The 19,958-nt window shown below is 37.0% G+C and overlaps 1 protein-coding gene across 1 annotated transcript; it reads right to left on the bottom strand.

Moving 5' to 3' along the window:
• Positions 1-323: 323 nt before the first annotated feature.
• On the bottom strand, positions 324-19,539 carry LOC108714003 (5-hydroxytryptamine receptor 3A). Its single transcript, XM_018257813.2, has 9 exons — positions 19,364-19,539; positions 15,917-16,074; positions 12,763-12,807; positions 11,030-11,139; positions 8,781-8,950; positions 7,935-8,095; positions 5,155-5,362; positions 1,651-1,857; positions 324-668 (listed from the first exon to the last, which is right to left on the bottom strand). The coding sequence occupies exons 1-9, from the start codon at positions 19,482-19,484 to the stop codon at positions 397-399; spliced, it is 1,452 nt and encodes a 483-aa protein (XP_018113302.2). The 5' UTR covers positions 19,485-19,539; the 3' UTR covers positions 324-396.
• Between the last annotated feature and the right edge of the window lie 419 nt (positions 19,540-19,958).

Raw genomic sequence — 19,958 nt, 5'->3', positions numbered from 1 at the left:
TTGTGTGTTTCAGTGCTGAAATCTGCTCAGTGTGTCTCCACCCAGGCCAACACAATGACTATGGGTATAGAAGGAGAAAGCAAATGCCAGCATGTTGGCTGAATCAGCCCCATGCGGCATTAGCCTTAATTCCAAAAGTAAAAACTCAGACAGCACTCCAAATATATTTCTCCAGCAATTTAGAGTTAACATTGTGCATTATTCTTAAAAACCAGGAAAACATAATATTTTGATAATGTCCACTGAAAGCCACCACTCCAGATAAAACTTCATAATAATAATCTTATATGATTTAAGAAAAAAATACAATACAAAACAGAGGATAAATTCAGAGCTTTTATTACCAGGGTAACACATTTGCAGAGATCTGGTGCCGTTTTATACAGTATATTTAATTCATGTAGCCCAAGTTATGGCAGTGCCAATGAATGTAACGCTCATTGCTGTGATGTACAAGATGAGGAGCAGACGATCCAGCACTTGTACAACTGAGCTCCAGTCTGATTTATTTTCATTTGCTTTCTTAGAGATCAACAGTTCCTTTCGAATTTTAAGTATCTCAATCAAAAACTTTTTTAGCATTTTCACTTCCAGGGCATGTTTTGCTGTTGTCTGGGTTTTTTCGCTTCTTATCGGACATTCATCTGAGATTTTCTCTGTTTTGTATTCTGTAAAGTAGAGTAAATTGAATATACCTGTCAACAAAGATAGTCTTTTCATCTACTATGCAAATTTAAAGAAAATATTGCCAAAAATGGGTAAAAATGCAAATAAGTAGAACTGTGTAATGTCCGGGAGCACACACCTTGAGACCCTCGGCCAGTGAAAGGTTTAGAGAAATGTCATTGGAAAAGTTATACAGACTGGCACAAGACAGGACTAACAAAGAAGTGGTGCATTTAGAAAAGTTTTATTTAAAGAAAAAGCATTAAATAAAAAGTAGCCTTACACGTTTTGTGCCTAAAGGGCTAGGCAAGATCAGACCTGGCACAATATTTAAGGTTAAAATCACATTACAGACATAAATATCCAATGAAATGTCTCGGGTAGTTAACCAATCATCTAACAGTTCACTGAGATGCAGCATAAACACAATTAAAGCATCTTAACACTTTTTCAGAAAAAAGTGGGCGTTACAATGAGTCTATATAGGTGAATATATACACATTTCTGGCAACATTTTGTATATGTATAAAATGAAAACAATCAGATACATTTTTGTAAATACATTTACACAAAGCACAATATATTGCATACCAAATTCATACCAAAACACTGTCTTGTACCTAAGTGGAAAATCCACTCAGCTTCTAAAGTGCTACCTCCTCACTGGTGTTGGGTAATCCTTTCTATACCCACAACTGACCTAGTGATCTGTTGGTACATTGAACAAAGTGCCTAGCCACAATAGCGTCGGACCTTAAATCTTTAATATTGTCCAACATACTGAATAAGGCATTTCTTACAAAACTCTGTTTTCTACTGGAGAGACCTCCTTTCTTATGTGCAGGCAGGGTGCAAAATGCAATTTGTTTTTGCATTTTATACCCTGCCCTACACATAAGTGACTACTGTAGTTTTTATACTGATGAAGTTTTATTACAAAATACATACAAAGCAGACCGGGACACAGCCATTGTCTATACTCACCATTGTCAGCTGGTACAAAACTGGCAATATCTTCTGTATGGAACTTTTTCTTAAAGCACAGGATATATGCCAGATACTTCAGAATCCAGGTCTTTATCCATGGCGGGACATCTGAATGTGAGCTGCATTGGCTCAGAACATGTAATATCATTATGCTTCCAACTGAGCTGACCACCATTATACTGAGAGAGGCACAGAAGAAATAACCTATGCATACAATACAATATGCTTATAAACTACCAAACATGCATATTTATAATCTCTTATACTTTATTATAAATTGTATTCATGTTAACTATGAAGCACACATTTTGGGGGAATATATTTTCATTCCTGACTAAAGAAAATCACCTAAAGAGTATTCTGAATTGTAAACTTAAGAGCTGTTTTTAAGGTGGCCATTTTTTACCACTGAATGAGCAAATTTAGAATGATTCAATATAATTAATATTGGAAATCTGTATTCTATACTAAACCAGAACATTGCTTCAGTAGCAGCAGAAACATAAAATGTACCGTAGCTTAAAACAAAACCATAAAGAAAGTATATATATATGCACATAAGGTTGTGCACATATTCACACAAATATGTGCCAGTTTTATGGATATCCAAATACAGAGTGAAATATTAAGCTGAAAACTTTTTATAATGTAATTTTGGGCAGATGTGAATCACATGGGTAAAAGTATGGTTAAACAATGCAATTGATCACTTGAGTGACAATATTTTAATGCCACCTGCATATTCAGTATTTCATGGAGGATATCTGTTCTAAAATATGTCTGTTGTCCACCCATATTTGTGTCTGTAAAAGAATTAATCAAATGTCTGCAGGACGAAACTCACTTTCCGATTTATTTGCGCAAAACATGCTGACTAAATATTTTCTGCTGTAACATATGCCTGTGTGTGGGGGTAGTAACGTGCTTCAGGTGTCTAAACCATACTGGTCAGGATCTGTAGTATATCCACTGCATGAGCATCATATTACTGACCCACAATTGGGCTTAGTGGTTACCAATGGAAACCTGCAGGTGGCTGGAAATGATTGGTTGCTATACTGTTGATAAATGAGCTCCAATGACTAATAAGGATTTAAACAATTGGGAGAAGCACTTTGTGGTGAGGAGTAGGGTGGAAGAAGTATGCAACTGGCATTTGCTGTATAAAAGACTTTTTGGAAGACAAAAAGAAGTGCAAATATTAATATACATTTCTTTTTTTACCCCAAAATAATTATAAACCTTTCAGAAATAGTAACTATAAATACTTATACATATGTAATAGGTGGATGGGTCAGGGTCTTCCTAAACCTTCCCTTGGGTTACCATCCTCTGGTTTCGGTACCGGGGCAAGGGGTCCAACTCCCAGCAACTCCCGGTAGGCACAATATAATTAGACTCTTTATCCTCAGGTGGGGCCCCCGCATATGGTATGGAGGAATGGTTTACCACTTGGTATAACCACACACAGTATTCACTCTTTCATCAAATAAAACTTGGGCGCCAGTGGTTCTTTACAACAAGGAAATAATTGCGCACGCACTCCTGCAGCCAAGGTGATTGAGGTAAAACTTCAAGCTTTTATTTCTTCATGTTAAAAGGACGCTTACCTTTTAACATGAAGAAATAAAAGCTTGAAGTTTTACCTCAATCACCTGGGCTGCAGGAGTGCGTGCGCAAATTATTTCCTTGATTACAGATTGCCCCTACAGGTTCGGGGCACGGCACCCGGGCCATTGTGTCAACTCGGTGAGTGCAAGCTCTGCTGACATATTAAGTATATTCCCTAAAGTTCAATTGGTTGTTCACTTAAGTGTCGGACATGGGGTTTGTACACCCAGGTCAACCTTCCTACTCGGTGAGCTATTACCCAGTAGTTGTTTTTCCGTCACTATTAGCTTTAAGCACAACTATAGTTTGTTGCTTTAAATAAATAGATGAGATTAAATAATTTAAACTTGGAGCCAGCCGTTTTCTTCGTTCTTTACAACAGCAGAACATTTATTGAACTGGTGGTAGACTTCTCAATACTCGCATATATAAGATGTGTGCTCAGATGGTACACTTCATGAAGCAAATATTAGCAGCAGGTCATTTACACACAATTGTATTACTCATGGATACTGTCTGATCCTTTGTTTAATTAGCTTTGTGAATTGAGTTGACCTTTCCTGCCTTTGGTGCACAGTCCCCATTGAATGTAGCTCACAGCTGGTCTCACGCTGCAAGGATCTTTCTATCCCTGAGCATGACCACTTGAGTCCGTAACCTGGAGAACTTGTCACCGCAGGTTGCTAACCCTTCACTAAACTTCTTGTTGGAGCCTTAGTTGCTCACTAACTTTCCTGAACTTATCTGTCACTCCTATAGTGATCTATTACATTTTCTGACCTGACACTTGCTTGTTTCTATACTGAGGCCTATCTCCACCTCAGGCCCTAGCAGCAACATCCCACTTCCAATGGGTGCACTGGACAGAGACAAAACACATGGCAACATCCCTTTTTATAAACTCTGGGGAACTACTCCGCCTCCTCTCTTGGAAAAATGACCCAGCCTAGCTGGCCAACTAAATCCCTGGGGTATAGAAAAACCTTTACCCTTTTATAAAATATAATAGTGACATCTACTGGCCAGTCACTCAACTGCCAGCAGAATATTTTCACATAGGACAAACAAAACAGCTTTCCTAATGTAACTGAGGACCCAATCTAGGTGTCTAAAGTATAACCCAGGGGAAACAAAGTACCTAAAGATTAGCAAAACCTTTACCATCCTACACATATAAGTAGGTTAGTGGGATTAAAAGATAAACTATGCAGGAGATTTAGTAGGATGGTGTCTGATCAACAGGACACATCCAACAAATTGGCTGTAGTTGTATGGGTTGAAATATAATGGGAGGGGACTGATAGAAAAATCTGAGTTGCAAGCTACATGGACAATTGCAGGCATCAGTTTAGAAGTCAGAATGTAATATGAATACTTACCTCCGGACCAGACGACCTAGGCAACCTGACCGGTCACAGCGCCCAGTATGTGCTTGTGTGTGAAAAAGGACACGTTCGCATGTGTGCAAAAGGATGCACATACTGGCCAGAGCGGTGAGAGGTGACTGTTCTAGGGAGGAGAAGGCAGAGGAGGTGCATGCCTGGTGCCCCCCAGCTTTGCACCCTAGGCACGTGCCCACTCTGCCTTCTCTGCCTACCCCTAGTTCTGGCCCTGTGAATAATAGAGGGCCTGAACAGAAAGATAAACAATAAAAATAACAATTGGATTGAAGTTGCTTACCCCAGCAACTAGATAGCATTTTCAGTTGCAGACTATAATAAAGCAGAATGGGAAGACTAATAATGCAATAACCATAAAGAAGGTCATTGAAAAGTTGCTTAGAATAGCGCTATATCTGACATACTAAAAGGTTTTTCTAAAGTTAACCTTCCCCTTAAAAACATTTAGGTAATATATTGGATAAATAGTATAACTATATAAAGTATATACCTAAAGCAGGCATGGCATCAGAGTCAGGGAGGATATCATTGAGAATCAGCAAAAGTACAACAAACCCAGAGATAATAGTTATTTTAAAGCCCAGTCTTTCGTCAAATGATGCCTTCATGCACATGCTGCACAAGTCAAGTACAAGTAGGAGACCAGCTGGAAGGATGAGGTTCATTACATAAGCAATAGGTGACCTTTTTATGGAAATCTAAAGAGGAAAAAAACAATTCAGGTGAAAACATGACAAACTTTGATATGGATAACAGTGCAGAAAAATTACAGCTCAAAAAAGCTCATTTAAACTTGCTTTTGAGCAGCACCGAGATTGTTTTGATTTTCTCTCCCCCCCCCCCTCCACAAGTAGGACAGTTAATTATTTACATAGTCAGTTTGGGTAAAAAAAGACAAAACTCCATCATGTTAAATCCTTCCAATAAGAAAATAAATAAGAAAAAAGTTCAGTTACCTCAAAAATTTATTCTGCCCCTTTACCTCTATGGTGCCACCTTGTCAGACAGATGGGCCAATTTTGCCAAGCTCAAAGAAATTTAAGGACCCTGGGGGTAGCTATCAGCTTGTGAATATGAATGTGAATGAGGACCATATATGTTGGGTACTGAAGCATCCTATGCTGTGGCCATTCTACTCTCTTTATTACTTGGAGGCACAAACCTGTAATGTTGTCAAGTCATTGTGTGGTTGTAGAAAAAGCTAATGTGTGTCATCATTTTATGACGGGGGCCAACTTGCTCATTGTTCTTGTATGTCAAATACCCATGCCACTAGGGCTATTTAAGACATAGAAGGCGTCCCATATGGTTCAGCCGGTCCAGGAGTGTGGTGGGAGAATTGCAGAAGCTACAACCATGTTGTATATTTAATTCAGAAATGGATCTGCTATGAAATGGCACAATCTGATCAGATTGGTAGATGTGAAATTTTTGGGGTAAAGGAATGGAAGAGTAAAACCTTTAAGAACTGCAAGGTTCATATTTTGTCTTTTGCCACAATGTGCTGCAAATTATTTATGCAATAACATGGAACGATTTCCTCTGATCTTGTCAGAAGGAAGGCATATACTTTTGAGGTAAATGGATGGTGGAATTAAGCTCAATATTTTTGTTGTGTCTATCCCCCTGGAATATCAGAGGGTCAGATTGGTCAGAGTGAATGGTTGCAGGGGGGCCAAACTTTGCAAACAAAAAGTAGTCACTGCTCTTTTTTCAAATGATAAGATGGTCTCTAAAATGTGTTGTGTTCCATGTCTAAAGCAACAAAATAAGACATGGCCCGGGCTATTATCAAATATACAAAAAGTACTTGTTGATGTCCCCATGGATTAAAAGATGGTTCCTGAGAAGTTTTGCTGCATTTGGCGATGAGGTGGTATATTTATCAAGGAGTGAAGTCAGAGATCGCCACAGTCCATTGAGTGAAATTCCACCATTGTCCATTTATTTCTATGGGATTTTGAAAGGCCTGTTTATCAAAGGATGAACTTTTACTTTCACCCATTCAAACAGTAAATACTCTTTTAAAAATCCCATAGAAATTAATGGAGAGTGGTGGAATTTCACTCACGGACTCTACCGATCACTCTTTGATAAATATACCCCACTGTGTCTGAACACATAAAGCCCAACCCCAACAAAAAACGAACTTCCTTATTTGTATACGAGTGAGTGCAGGGGATCTCTTTTTCTGTCTTTTTGAATCAGGTGGCCACACTCTCATTGCATCCCCTTTGTCATTTAAAAATGTTTAATGTGAATATGTAATGATGCAAAGTAGCAAAATTGTTCTGTTAGCAAGATTATGTGTCAGATTTATCGTGAGTGAGTTTAGAGCTTAATAAATAAAAACTCACCCATGTTCTGTTCATTCCTATGGGATTTTTAGAATCATTTTTATGTAATGGTGATTTCTAACTTACCTCACCTATTGATCAATGCAATTCTAAAAATCCCATAGGAATGATTAGAACATGGTTGAGCTTTTATTTATTAAGCTTTAAACTCACATTTTGATAAATCTAACCCTAAGTGACTGTTGTCGAATTTCAGAGAAATGAGAACAGTCTTCTAGCTCCTAAAGACTCCTAAAGACTTCCAGAGGATACTAGAAGGGAAAGCAGCAAGGCAGATAACAACTCAGACAAGACCACAGCAGTGTCTTAAACTTTTATAGAGTTACAAAATGCTGTAAAAACTTGCTTCTATGAAAGACTATATTATTTCATGTAATAAGTACTAAAAATTAGAGAAGAGAGTGCACACCATTAAAAAGATATAATATACGAGGTGCTAATCCAAAGGGAGACTCCCCATGTGGGTCTCCAAAATGCACATATAGAAAATCTGGGAAGGAATATCTCTGAGCACAGACATAGTTATTCATTAGATCAAAAGGTTCAGCTTGATCGAGTTGTGTCTTTTTTTGAGTAAATTGACTTTTAGGGGCAGATTTATCAAAATCTTTTTAGAATAATATGTACTGAATATTTTGATAAAGCTGCCCCTTAGTATATAATACACTTAAAACACAACATTCAGTACTCACAAGGTTATTTTAGTATGAATCAGAAAAACCCCCCAGAATAAACTGGGGTTAATATAGTGTTAGACATTCCAATTCGGGGATTTTACAATGAGAGGTTACGAGAAAGCCTAGGGTGAAAATCATATGTGCCATTTACTCTTTGCAAAGTATATTCCAGACATTTTAAAAAACAGCAGTGCTGTAATTTGAGCAAATAAACAATTAGGAGTGCCACGTTTTACCTCATAGTAAATTCTGCTGTAATAAGCACCATTCCAGTCATAAGATGTGTTTGTCACCTTAACTGAAATAAAGTCCCAGTCCCCTTTGCCAGAATAGCGGTTGTTAGATTTTTCAGTTACTGTCTTAGAATCTGAAAATGGCAGCATCGTAACTTCTGTTACTACAGAAAAACACAGTGGAAATCATGCATTAGAACAGTGATCCCCAACCAGTAGCTCGCGAGCAACATGTTGCTCTCCAACCCCTTGAATGTTGCTCTCTGTGTCCTCAAAGCAGATGCTTATTTTTGAATTCCAGGCTTGGAAGCAAGTTTTAATTTCATAAAAACTAAGTATAGTACCAAGTAGAGCCTCTTGTAGGCTGCCAGTCCATATAGGGGCAACCAAATAGCCAATCACAGCCCTTATTTGGCATCCCAAGGGACTATTTTATGCTTGTGTTGCTCTCCAACTCTTTTTACATTTGAATGTGGCTCACGGGTAAAAAAAGGTTGGGGACCCCTGCATTAGAATAAATAACTATATATAACTTGTCACACTAATTGAATACAATATCTACACCCTTTTGCCAGGAAAACAAAGCTCTTAATTTGTGCCTGTGTGTAAGAGCTCTTAGGCATTGTACTTCAAAGAAATATCATCTATCCAGAAAGACCCCATATTCATAGATTTCTTCATTGTTTTTTGGGGCATAACTACCACTGGTGCAGCAAAAGTGAAATTGGGACTTGATGGCCTTTTATAAACAGAAAATAAAACAGTGAAACCAGCTCAGGTATGGGAAGGAATGTATATGGGTGGGTTTAGTTGATTTTTTTGTCAACAAAATAATATGTTGTACAGTACCTGGATAAAGATAAGGACCAAAGGATAGATTACAGGATTGATCATCAAAGGGAAACTTGTAGAGCTTTAGATCACAGCTGCTGACACTCCTTAAGGGCACTGAAAGGGAGCATTTTCCATCATTCTGGACCTCTACATAGTTAACTCTCGAGGGGCTGTTTTGTTCTGTCCTGAATATTACAATAGGACACTATTAATGATTCATACACACCCAATGCTTTTCACAAATGTTGTTCAGAAATTGGTATATTGTTATATATTCTGTATGTCAGAACTGCAGGAATATTATCATAATAATGTGTCTCACTTAAGGGAAGCACATGTGGATTAGTGGCAGGTGCAATTGGGGCCAAATGTTCACTATTCATTATTTGGCACAAATATCTGTGCCATCAGCAAATGGCAGGTACATGCTGGAACAGAGGGAGCCCTATATGCGGTACATTGTGCATTTCTAATTTGTATCTAGTTGCAGAACCCTGCTTAGACTCAGGCCTGTGTTTTTTGAATGTGCAATAAGGAGCACCCTTTATTGTCCTAGCACTTCTGTCCAGGGTCATAGTTAATCATCTCTCTGGTCTCATGGATAATGTGCAGAGAAAAATACCTGCTACCTACAGTCAAATTTGGTGGAGATTATGCTGTGAAGCTGTGGGGCTAGTTCAGGGACTGGGGCCCTTGTTAAAGTCGAGGGTTGGATGAATTCAACTCAATTCTTCAGGATAATGTTCAAGCATCAGTCACAAAGTGGAAGTTATGCAGGGGTTGGATATAACAACAAGACAATGACCCTAAACACATTTCGAAATCTACAATGGAATTTATGCAGAGGGAGAAGTACAATATTCTGGAATGGCGTCACAGTTCCCAACTTGAATATCACCAAGCAGACTGTCCATGCTCAGCAACCATCAAATTTAACTGAACTGGAGAGATTTTATATGGATGAATGGTCAAAAATACCGCTATCCAGAATCCAGACACTCATTAAAGGCTACAGGAGGCATTTAGAGGCTGTTACATTTGCAAAAGGAGGCTCAACTAAGTACTGATATAATATCTCTGTTGGGGTGCCCAAATTTATGCACCTGTCTAATTTTGTTATGATGCATATTGCATATTTTCTGTTAATCCAATAAACTTTATGTCACTGCTGAAATACTACTATTTCCATAAGGCATGCTATTATATTAAAGTTGCTACTTTAATAAACAAAACTCCAAAGAATAAAGAGGGGTTCCTAAACTTTTTCATATGACTGTATAAAGCACTGAATACAACCCTGAGTAACAAGTGGTTGGTTCAAGATGAAAAACAGTTTTACACTGTGGCATATGTGACCCTTGCCTCACAAGAAGATATTGCTGCATTCCTGCAAAAGGGACAGAAATGCAATGCAAGTACAGATGTACAGAAGTATGTTGTGCGTATTGACAACATTCATTAAAATTACTTGCACTTCATACAGTTGTGCTACATCATTGCATCCACTCAGTCTGCTCTGAGAATTCATGCCAAGTACACCTACTGGCATGATTCCTGGCGGGGAATCTTGGAGCTACACCACCCTTCTATTCCAGGGTTTCCACACTGGATAGTGTGAATAACTGCAACATACTTGCGCCAAAGAAATCACACACTAAGGGGCAGATTCACTAAGGGTCGAATTTCGAAGTTAAAAATACTTCGAAATTCGACCCTCGAATTGAAATCCTTCGACTTCGAATATCGAAGTCGAAGGATTTAGCGCTAATCCTTCGATCGCACGATCGAAGGATTTTTCGTTCGATCGAACGATTAAATCGTTCGAATCGAACGATTCGAACGATTTTAATTCAACGATCGAAGGAAAATCCTTCGATCAAAAAAAGATTAGCAAACCTATGGGGACCTTCCCCATAGGCTAACATTGACTTCGGTAGGTTTTACCTGCCGAAGTAGGGGGTCGAAGTTTTTTTTAAAGGGGAAGTACTTCGACTATCGAATGGTCGAATAGTCGAACGATTTTTCGTTCGATTCGTTCGATTTCGTTCGAATTCGAACGAATTTAACCAATTCGATGGTCGAAGTACCAAAAAAATACTTCGAAATTCGAAGTATTTTTCATTCGAATCCTTCACTCGAGCTTAGTGAATCAGCCCCTAATAGTGTTTTCACTGAAAGTGACAATCTCCACTATCAAGGAATCTTTCTAAGCAAAGTTTCAGAAATAGAAAAAGTTATGCAGTTTTCTTAAACCTGAAACTTACAATTCATAGATATAGAGATCGGGCAGCCAAAAGTTATCAGAAGGAACAAGCACTTTGTTAATGTTACAATAGTCCGTTGAATTCCAACTTATCAACTCATTTATCCAGTCCTATAAGGAAAAAAAATATTAGCAATAAGAATGAATCCACAAAATATTAAAACGATCATGTGTTTTAACTGATCACTTAAAAATTTAGGGGCGCCTCTAGAAAATCCAGCTAGTAGGGCAGCACTGATTGCATTGAATTTGATTTACAATAAGGGGCCCATTTACTAAGGGTCGAAGTGAATTTTCGAATTCAAAAACGTAGAATTTCGAAGTAATTTTTCGACCATTGAATAGGCCAAAATTCAATTCGAATTTAAAATACTTCACAAATTCGACCATTCGAAAATCAAAGTAGTGTCTCTTTAAAAAAACTTTGACTTCGACACTTCGCCACCTTAAACCTGCCGAATTCCTGTTTAGCCTATGGGGGACCTCCTATAATCTTTCTGAGTGTTTGGTTAAGTTTTGAGTAGCCAATCGATGAAACAATTTTTACTTCGATCGAAAACGGCCGTTAGACTTCGACTATCAAAGTATCAAATTCGATGGAATTTCGACGTTTTTTAACTTCGAAATTTGACCCTTAGTAAATCAAATTGAAAATTCAAATTTCCTAATTTTTTTCATAGTCAAAACTCAAATTCGAATTGTGAGTTATCCAAACAAATCAAATTTTAATTTGATTTTCGAGATTTATCATACTCTCTCCCTTTAAGAATTCGAATTAGACTATTCAACACCTCAAACCTGCTGAATTGCTGTATAAGTCAATGGGAGAGGTCCAGTGAGCAATTTGGAGAAGTTTGCAGCCTTCCTGACATTCTAGTTTTTTTCAAAGAAAAAACTCGAAACGAGTTTGATCGAATTTGATTAAAATTTTCAACTCTGTAAAATTAGTCAGAGTTTAAGATATTCGATTTTTACAACAAATAATCGAATATTCAAATTTCGAATAAAATCTAATTCATGTGTGTTAAAAAACATTTTTAAAATCAGAATTCGGATATTAATAAATGTGCCTCAAAATGTCTCTGAATTTTTAAGGGATTTGGTAACTTTATTTTATGATTAAAAAATGATTTTGCTACAAATCATTTAAACATTAAATAAACTCAATAGTATTGGTTTGCCACCACTATGGATTTATGCACTTAAAAATTAAGGGGCACCTCTAGAAAATCCAGCAGCACTGATTGCATTGAATTAGATTTGTAATCAGTGTGCAATCGAATTCATGTGAGTTAAAAAAAAACTTACATGAATTCAAAATTTGAATAATGATAAATGTGCCTTAAAGTGTCTAGGAATGTTTAAGGGATTTGGTAATTTTATTTTATGATTAAAATTTTTTTTTCCACAAATCATTTAAACATTAAATAAACGCAATAGTATTGGTTTGCCACCACTATGAATTTGTGCATCTTAGCTACCATCAAGTACAAGGTACGGTCTTATTATTACAGAGAAAAAGAGATGATTATTAAAAGTTAAAATTATTTTTTATTAAAATGGACTCTATGTGAGATAATTCAGAGCTTTCTGGATAATAGGTTTCCGGACAAGTTTTCTTATAACTTTATATAAGAAATGAAGGTCTGAATCAAATATTCCTCATTTAGCTATTCCAAGCTGCATAATCTACAACATATGCTGTATGTAACCGCATTAATTAGGTTATCTTACCATTTTGACCCAGAGATATGATATCATGGACTGCTTATACATGTCCTACAAAGAAATGAAAGACTAAATATTAAACACAGGGCCTGATTTACACATGCTCTAAAATTAACAAACATTTGTGCAGTATATTCTAGGTATAGTTGGCACAGTTTATGTATTATAAGGCTCTTACTAACGAGAGTTTTTACCTGCGCCTACACGCGCCTGTGTGAGTACAGCCCCATTGGAAAAATGTAATGCGTCTATTCCTGCGCTCCCCTGCGGCTGAACGCATAAAAACGGAACGCAGGGGAGCGCAGGAATAGACGCATTACATTTTTCCAATGGGGCTGTACTCACACAGGCGCGTGTAGGCACCGAACGCAGGTTGAGACGCAACATGCTGCATTTTTCCTGCGTTCGTCGCCTACACACGCCTGTATGAGTACAGCCCCATTGGAAAAAATTTAATGCGTCTATTCCTGCACTCCCCTGCGGCTGAACGCAGAAAAACGGAATACAGGGGAGCGCAGGTAAAAACGCTCGTCAGTAAGAGCCCTAAGCCACAGGAAAGTATGTAGCAACATGGAAGCAATTATGTCCTGTCTGGTATCCCACAGCATCACTCAGTATCACACAGTATCAAACAGCATCACTCAGAAGTTTGGTTACCAACCCATGTGCTTCAAATTCTTTTTCATATCTCTTTTATCATTATTATATTTTTCAGGCCATAAAGTACACGTCAGTAGAACATCAAGGTCAAGAAGGTGTCATGTCATATTTCAGAATGACAGTCAAAATTACCATTCATATGATTTAAATGTTAATAACTTGCAGAAACAGGAACTTATATTGAGTGCAGGAAACAGCCTGTATCGTGTAATTCAGAATTCCCAATCAAACATTGGAAAATATCAAATATGTGAAAATATAGATGCACAAAATGGCATCTATCTTGAATAGATTTAACAGTTTTTCAAAGACAAAGCTGGCCATACATGTCTCAGACCCTGCAACTGCAGCTGGGGTTTTATATAGTGCTTTCTCTCCCTAGACCCTTCTGCCACTGAATTTTTTTGCCACCTGCCACAAATGAACAAGGTAGCAGGTAGCTGGCAGTTAGGAAATGGGGCAGAGGATAGTACAATTATGGGATCCGTTATCCAGAAACCAACTATTGAGAAAGTTCCGAATTATGTAAAGGCAATCTCCCATAGACTCCTTTTTAATAATTTTTTTTTAAAGATGATTTCCTTTTTCTCTTTAATAATAATAATAATAAAACAGTAGTTTGTACTTGATGGTAACTAAGATATAATGAATCCTGATTAGAGGCTAAACAATCTTATTGGGCTTAATTAATGTTAAATGATTTTTAAGCAGACTTTAAGGAATTGTTCAGTGTAAAAATAAAAACTGGGTAAACATCCAAAAATGTAATGTATAAAGTTTGGAGTGACTGGATATCTAACATAATAGCCAGAACACTACTACCTGCTTTGTAGCTCTCTTGGTTTCCACTAATTGGTTACCAAGCAATATCCAATCAGTGACTTGATGGGGGGGCATATGGGTCAAAACCGTTAGTTTTTTACTCTGACCTGAATGCCGAGGATCAAATGCAAACTCACTGAACAGTTATGTCCCATGTGGCCCCCCTTATATTCACTGACTAACTCAGAGTTGGAGAACTGCAAAGCAGGAAGTTGTGTTCTGTTCTGTTATGTTACACATCCAGTCACTCCAGTCTTTATAAATTAAATTTTTTGGCTAACTAACTATATTAGAAACATTTTTTATTTTGCACAGCCTATCTATTTGCCCAGTTTTTATCTTTGCACTGAACTGTTCCTTTAAGGTGTGGAAAACCAACCCTATGTCCTGAGAATTCTGGATAACAGGTCCCATGCCTGTAGTTGCGCAACTGATGTTTGGTATGTGTATGATCCTGAACCGGTTTGAAAATGTCATCTGCTGATGCGTCATGATGGTTAGTGCCTGTGCATTAGTGGATTAGGAAGTGAAGAGGGGCTGCAGCTACTTTGCACTTCCTGCTGTTGTGATTATTTGATTATAACAATAGAAAGGTGGCCATGCTTTGTTTGGCCCCTCATAAGCAATCTGTCCATTCAGCTGGATAGTAGAGTCAGTAATTACTATTTGTTGGGCATAATAACAGAACAGTGTTAAAGGGGATCTAAACCTAAACAATACATTTCTTAAACTTACTCAGAGTGGTCCTCTGAACACTTTTGCAATTTACATTTACAATAATTTTCTATTTTAAGTTGTTTCTGAGATATTAGCTGTTTAAGACTGCTAATAGCACTCTTTCAGCTCAACAAATGTGTTAGAACAGTGTTAGCATAACCAACTATGCACCTAACCTTCTATATGCCTTCTGTAGTCAAATGGGTAGTTCACCTTTAAATTTACTTTCAGCATGATGCAGAGAGCCAATTCGCATTTAAAAATTTAAATTTAAAGGGGTTGTTCACTTTCAAGTAACTTTTAGTAAGATGTAGAGAGTGATATTCTGAGAAATTTTGCAATTGGTTTTCATTTTCTATTATTCGTTGTTTTTGTAATTCAGCAGCTCTCCGGTTTGCAATTTCAGCGATACACTTGCTAGGGTCCAAATTTATCTAGCAATGATGAATTTATTTGAAAAAGAGAAGATGAAAATATGAATGGGAGAGGGCCTGAAAAGAAACGTGAATAATAAAAAGTAGCACTAACAATACATTTATAGCCTTACAGAGCATTTGTTTTGTAGATGGGGTCAGTGACCCCCATTTGAAAGCTAGAAAGTGTCAGAAGAAGAAGGCAAATAATTAAAAAACTATAAAAAAAATAAAAATGAAAACCAATTGAAAAGTTTCTTAGAATTGGCCATTGTATAACATTCTAATAGTTAACTTAACAGTGAACCACTCCTTTAAGATGTGATTATAGTGTGTGATCAGACAGACAGGTGTTTGATCTTTGCAATGGATTATTATATTTAAACATATACATATAAACATATTGACTCATTGTCATTACTAAACATCATAAAACAACACTGATAAATTTGCATTTATTATTACATTTAGTAACTTTTTATACGCTATACTATTGGATAAAGGAAATTACCAGGCTTAAAATTCTCGGGATTTCATAAGATTCTTACCAGATATACAATGGTGTATAAGGTCATGTCTACATATACCACTGAACAATTTCTCCAGTTGTTGACAGGACGCACCTTCATATACATTTCATTAGACTCTGAGAGATTCAAGGCATTCTTTACAAGACTATTGTAGCTGCAATTGTCACAATGACCACCTAGAATATAGGAAGATAAAAGAATTAAAAAAAACAATTCATAACATGTGTGAAATGAAATGCTAGTGGCAGCAATTTGCCAGGGCTGGTGGGTTCAATCCTTATTAGTACCCTTATCAAGGAAAACAATAATATGTGTTGACAAGCGATATCAGGATCAGCACTCCTTATAAAATATATTTATTTATTTAACATATTGTAGCAAAATACGTTTCATCCTTATTAGGACGTTTATCAAAAAAAAAAAAAAAAAGGTGCAATTTTTGATGCTGCTCTTTTTTCAACCTTTTTTAAAGTTTATAATCTTTAAAGTGGAAATACAATTTTTTATTGAATTGTGTTAAAAATACTTTACATGCTAGATGTTTAAATCAGTACATAAAAATATTCTCTTTGTGTGCTAAGAAGTCAGTTCTTCAACAGGTCTTTTTATCTGCTTTAATCAGCTGTCATGCAATAATGTTCAGAACCGGGAGAGTAAATATTATAAACAGTCAGATACTGCTTCAATAGCAATTACATTTACACATACAGTTAAATCACTGAAAATGGGAATTACATTTTCTTACAACGAATAAAAAAACAGTTGTAGGTTGGAAGACCTCTGTAAATGTCTAACAGTCCACATACAATTACAGGTTTCCGTTCGTGAATAAGCATTTCATATTACTCTTTTCTAGGAATGAAATATAGATTGGCGAACTCCATGGGTCACTAGATGAGAGCTTGTAAAGGAGGTGAAATATAAATATACTGTATATGTAATTTAAGTAAGTAACCTTGAGACACGAGGTATGGAAGACTTTTGCATAAACAGTTCAACTTTATTGCAGTGATTTTTTTCTTAACAGGTAGTTTGCAGCACAGTGCATTTTCCGTCACCTTTCCCAGACTTACAGGGGAATGTAATAAAAGTCGCAAAACAATTCGCACCAATAAGACTAAAAATCCACATCTCGCAATGTAATATTGTTCCTTAAACTGTTATTGCATTGCGAATTTTAATTGCGCATTGCGAATTTTAATTGCGCACTCATAAGAAGTGCTTGAAGGTGTCGTAATCTTTTGGAGCAAACATAACGACTTTTTCAGTAAGAAGTTTTATTACATTGACAGCGCATTGGCGCAAACTATAAAATTCGCAAACGGTCTTTCACTGTCGGAAGTGGTTGCTAAACAGTTTCCGGGCTCGCAAAAGCTATATTAAATTCGCACAAAGCAAAATTTGTTCGCGCAAAGGCATAACTTTTTGCATTGCGAATATTTTTTCCGTTAGCGATTTTTATTACATTCCCCCGTTAGACTGCTGACCCTTCCTCTATCACTGCCAAAATGGCCACAGTTTTCTTTATTCACTTCTCACTACCCACAGTCTCATGGGGGACAGATCTGATGCAGGGGGACAGATCTGATGACAACTGGGTCAGACTGTAGAAGGGAACTACACTTAGCTAGGATTAGGGGAAGCCGGGCCACTGAGAGGTGGTCAAGCAGCTGTTTAGGTAGCAAGGGCAGTCTTTGGTCCCATTGAGGAGGTTGTAATTGGGGCTAGTACCCTGGGGATTGTGTGCCAGTTACAGAAGTGAAGCGTTCAGATGTAGATTAGTAGGGAAATGCCAGGCTGTAGTGAAACAGCCAGTAGAAACTTGTGCACTGTATGTGGTCATGACAGAGATGTGGGATTAATGTGTTTAGTAGTAGGAGGTCCCCTAATAGCTCACACCACTCTGCTATTGCCTCGGGCTTCTGCTTTTTCTCTGGAACTCTCTGCCACAAGCTGTCAGACTTTCTCCTTCTTTCCAAACTTTCAAGCGCTCCTTAAAGACCCATCTGTTTAAAGAGGCTTATTCGATGTACCTTAATTAATCATTGCTGTATCAAAAATGACAAAGTGTTTATACAATCCTAATGTCTCAATTGTACCCTAACCTTTTAGTTTGTAAACCCTATTGTACTATGTAATCCTTGTCTGTTATCCACCATTTATTCCCTGTTTGCTATAACTGCAGTAAAGCACTGCGTATCTTGACAGCGCTATATAAATAAATGATGATGATGACTTTCTCACCACAATGTAATTAAGTAGGTTTTTTATTGGTGTCCTTCAGCTGTAAATCTCTTTCTTCCCTTTACCCTAGACATGTGAGAATTACAGGGCGTCCTGAAGGTTTGATATTTTCCTGTTTAACAAAAGTTTATTGAATGTCAAGAAAGTTTTAACAAACTGAAAGTTCAATACCTTTGTCACTTCATCACAATGTGTCTGCTCTGCCACTCTGTGTTTCATGCAGGGAAAAATGTTTGGCACCCATCATCTTTCCAAAAAGGCTAGGGCCACAAGTGTGATCAATGTACAATGTTGTCCATAGGCAGTCTGTATGTCAAGAGGCCAGTGTGTCACTTATTAGTGCTTGCACTAGTCACACTAGCCAAGAAAATACCTTTTAGTCAGGAAGGCATAAAACATGGAAAGTTTGTTGGTCAAGCAAAATACTGTAGCTAAAAAGGTTGGTTATAATGCTGAGAAGCTCTATGGTTTCCAAATATCCACGGTTGTCCTGGTTCCCTGCAGCTTCTTGTTTTCCCTGTCTGCTTCTTGCCTAGGGTCATGGCAGATAACCAGTTGTTAAAGCCAGTGATCCATCTCTGCACCAGGAGGTGCGGTAGAACACACAACCTATGATCTCTGGTACTTAGGTCCTTTTATCAACAGAAAGTAGATTTTTATAAAAAAGTAAAAACTGGACCTATTTATAAATCATCAAATACAGATTTTTCTAACTGTTCCTTTTTACAAAACACTAATTTTGGTGAACATGTTACCAGACACAGTGTGACTGCATTTCAATTGTGCAACAACTTTTAACATTTCCTTCTATGTATAAAGAACGTAAGCTTTCTTTTTGCAAAGATTTTAATGCAAATGTTATAGCCCCTTTATGTTATGGTTTGGAAGTACTGAGAAATTATTTATTCACAGTTATTATTTGGCTTTTTCAAGCGAATACCTTTTTTAGATGACAATGTTTGTTGTATCAATTTACTTTTTACACACCGTTTTATAAATCTGGCCCTAAAGTTTACAAAGATTCCAATTATTGCATAAATCTGAAAACCCTTTTATGTTTCTGTTTAGTGCATCTTTTTTACTTATACTATCACTTCAATATGATGTTTAATATGATTCCACATTTATACGCTAACACAGAGACTTGATTACAATTTGAATTTTGATATAAAAAATATTATGCTGCTCAGAAAAAGAAAAATACAATAAGAGGTTACTTACCCTGCAAAGTGGCCATGAGTAACAGGGCTACAAATCGTAGAGCCATAATGGTAACAAATGTCACACAAAACCTGCTGTTATTATTTCTTTTCCTATTGTGGGTTGGTCCAAACCTATACATATGAAAATCTAAAAATGTTGCAAAAGCAGATAAACTTGTTTAAAACTTCTTGGTAATCACATCTAAGATCTGATCAAGGACATCAGTGGAGATATAGATCTGTTGAGTACTGCAGTAATAACAAAGGAATGAGCCATTATTTGAAAAGCAACACAAGGAAAAAGAAATGCAAAACATTTTTTTTTATATGTACCCTATGCATATTTTTATTTATATACAGTATATTGCTACTCATGTACTCAGCACTGTGCAGCAGAACAATAAATTAATAGAACAAACTGGGGGTCGTTGCAATAATTATACATATAAATTCAACGTACAGTCACAATAAAGATTAAGGGGTCCGTTTACTAAAGTGCGGTAAATCTGACTTTAAGTTTCCGCATGTTATCGCTGAGAATATTTTTACACCAGAATATTCACAGCGACTAAGTTTACTAAACAGCGATGCGCTCAGAAGTCATTGCGATCACT

The sequence above is a fragment of the Xenopus laevis genome, chromosome 4L (assembly GCF_017654675.1).
Source record: "Xenopus laevis strain J_2021 chromosome 4L, Xenopus_laevis_v10.1, whole genome shotgun sequence".
Classification (NCBI taxonomy): domain Eukaryota; kingdom Metazoa; phylum Chordata; class Amphibia; order Anura; family Pipidae; genus Xenopus; species Xenopus laevis.
Note: the sequence above shows the minus strand (reverse complement) of the source record. Positions and strands in the feature narration are given on the sequence as shown.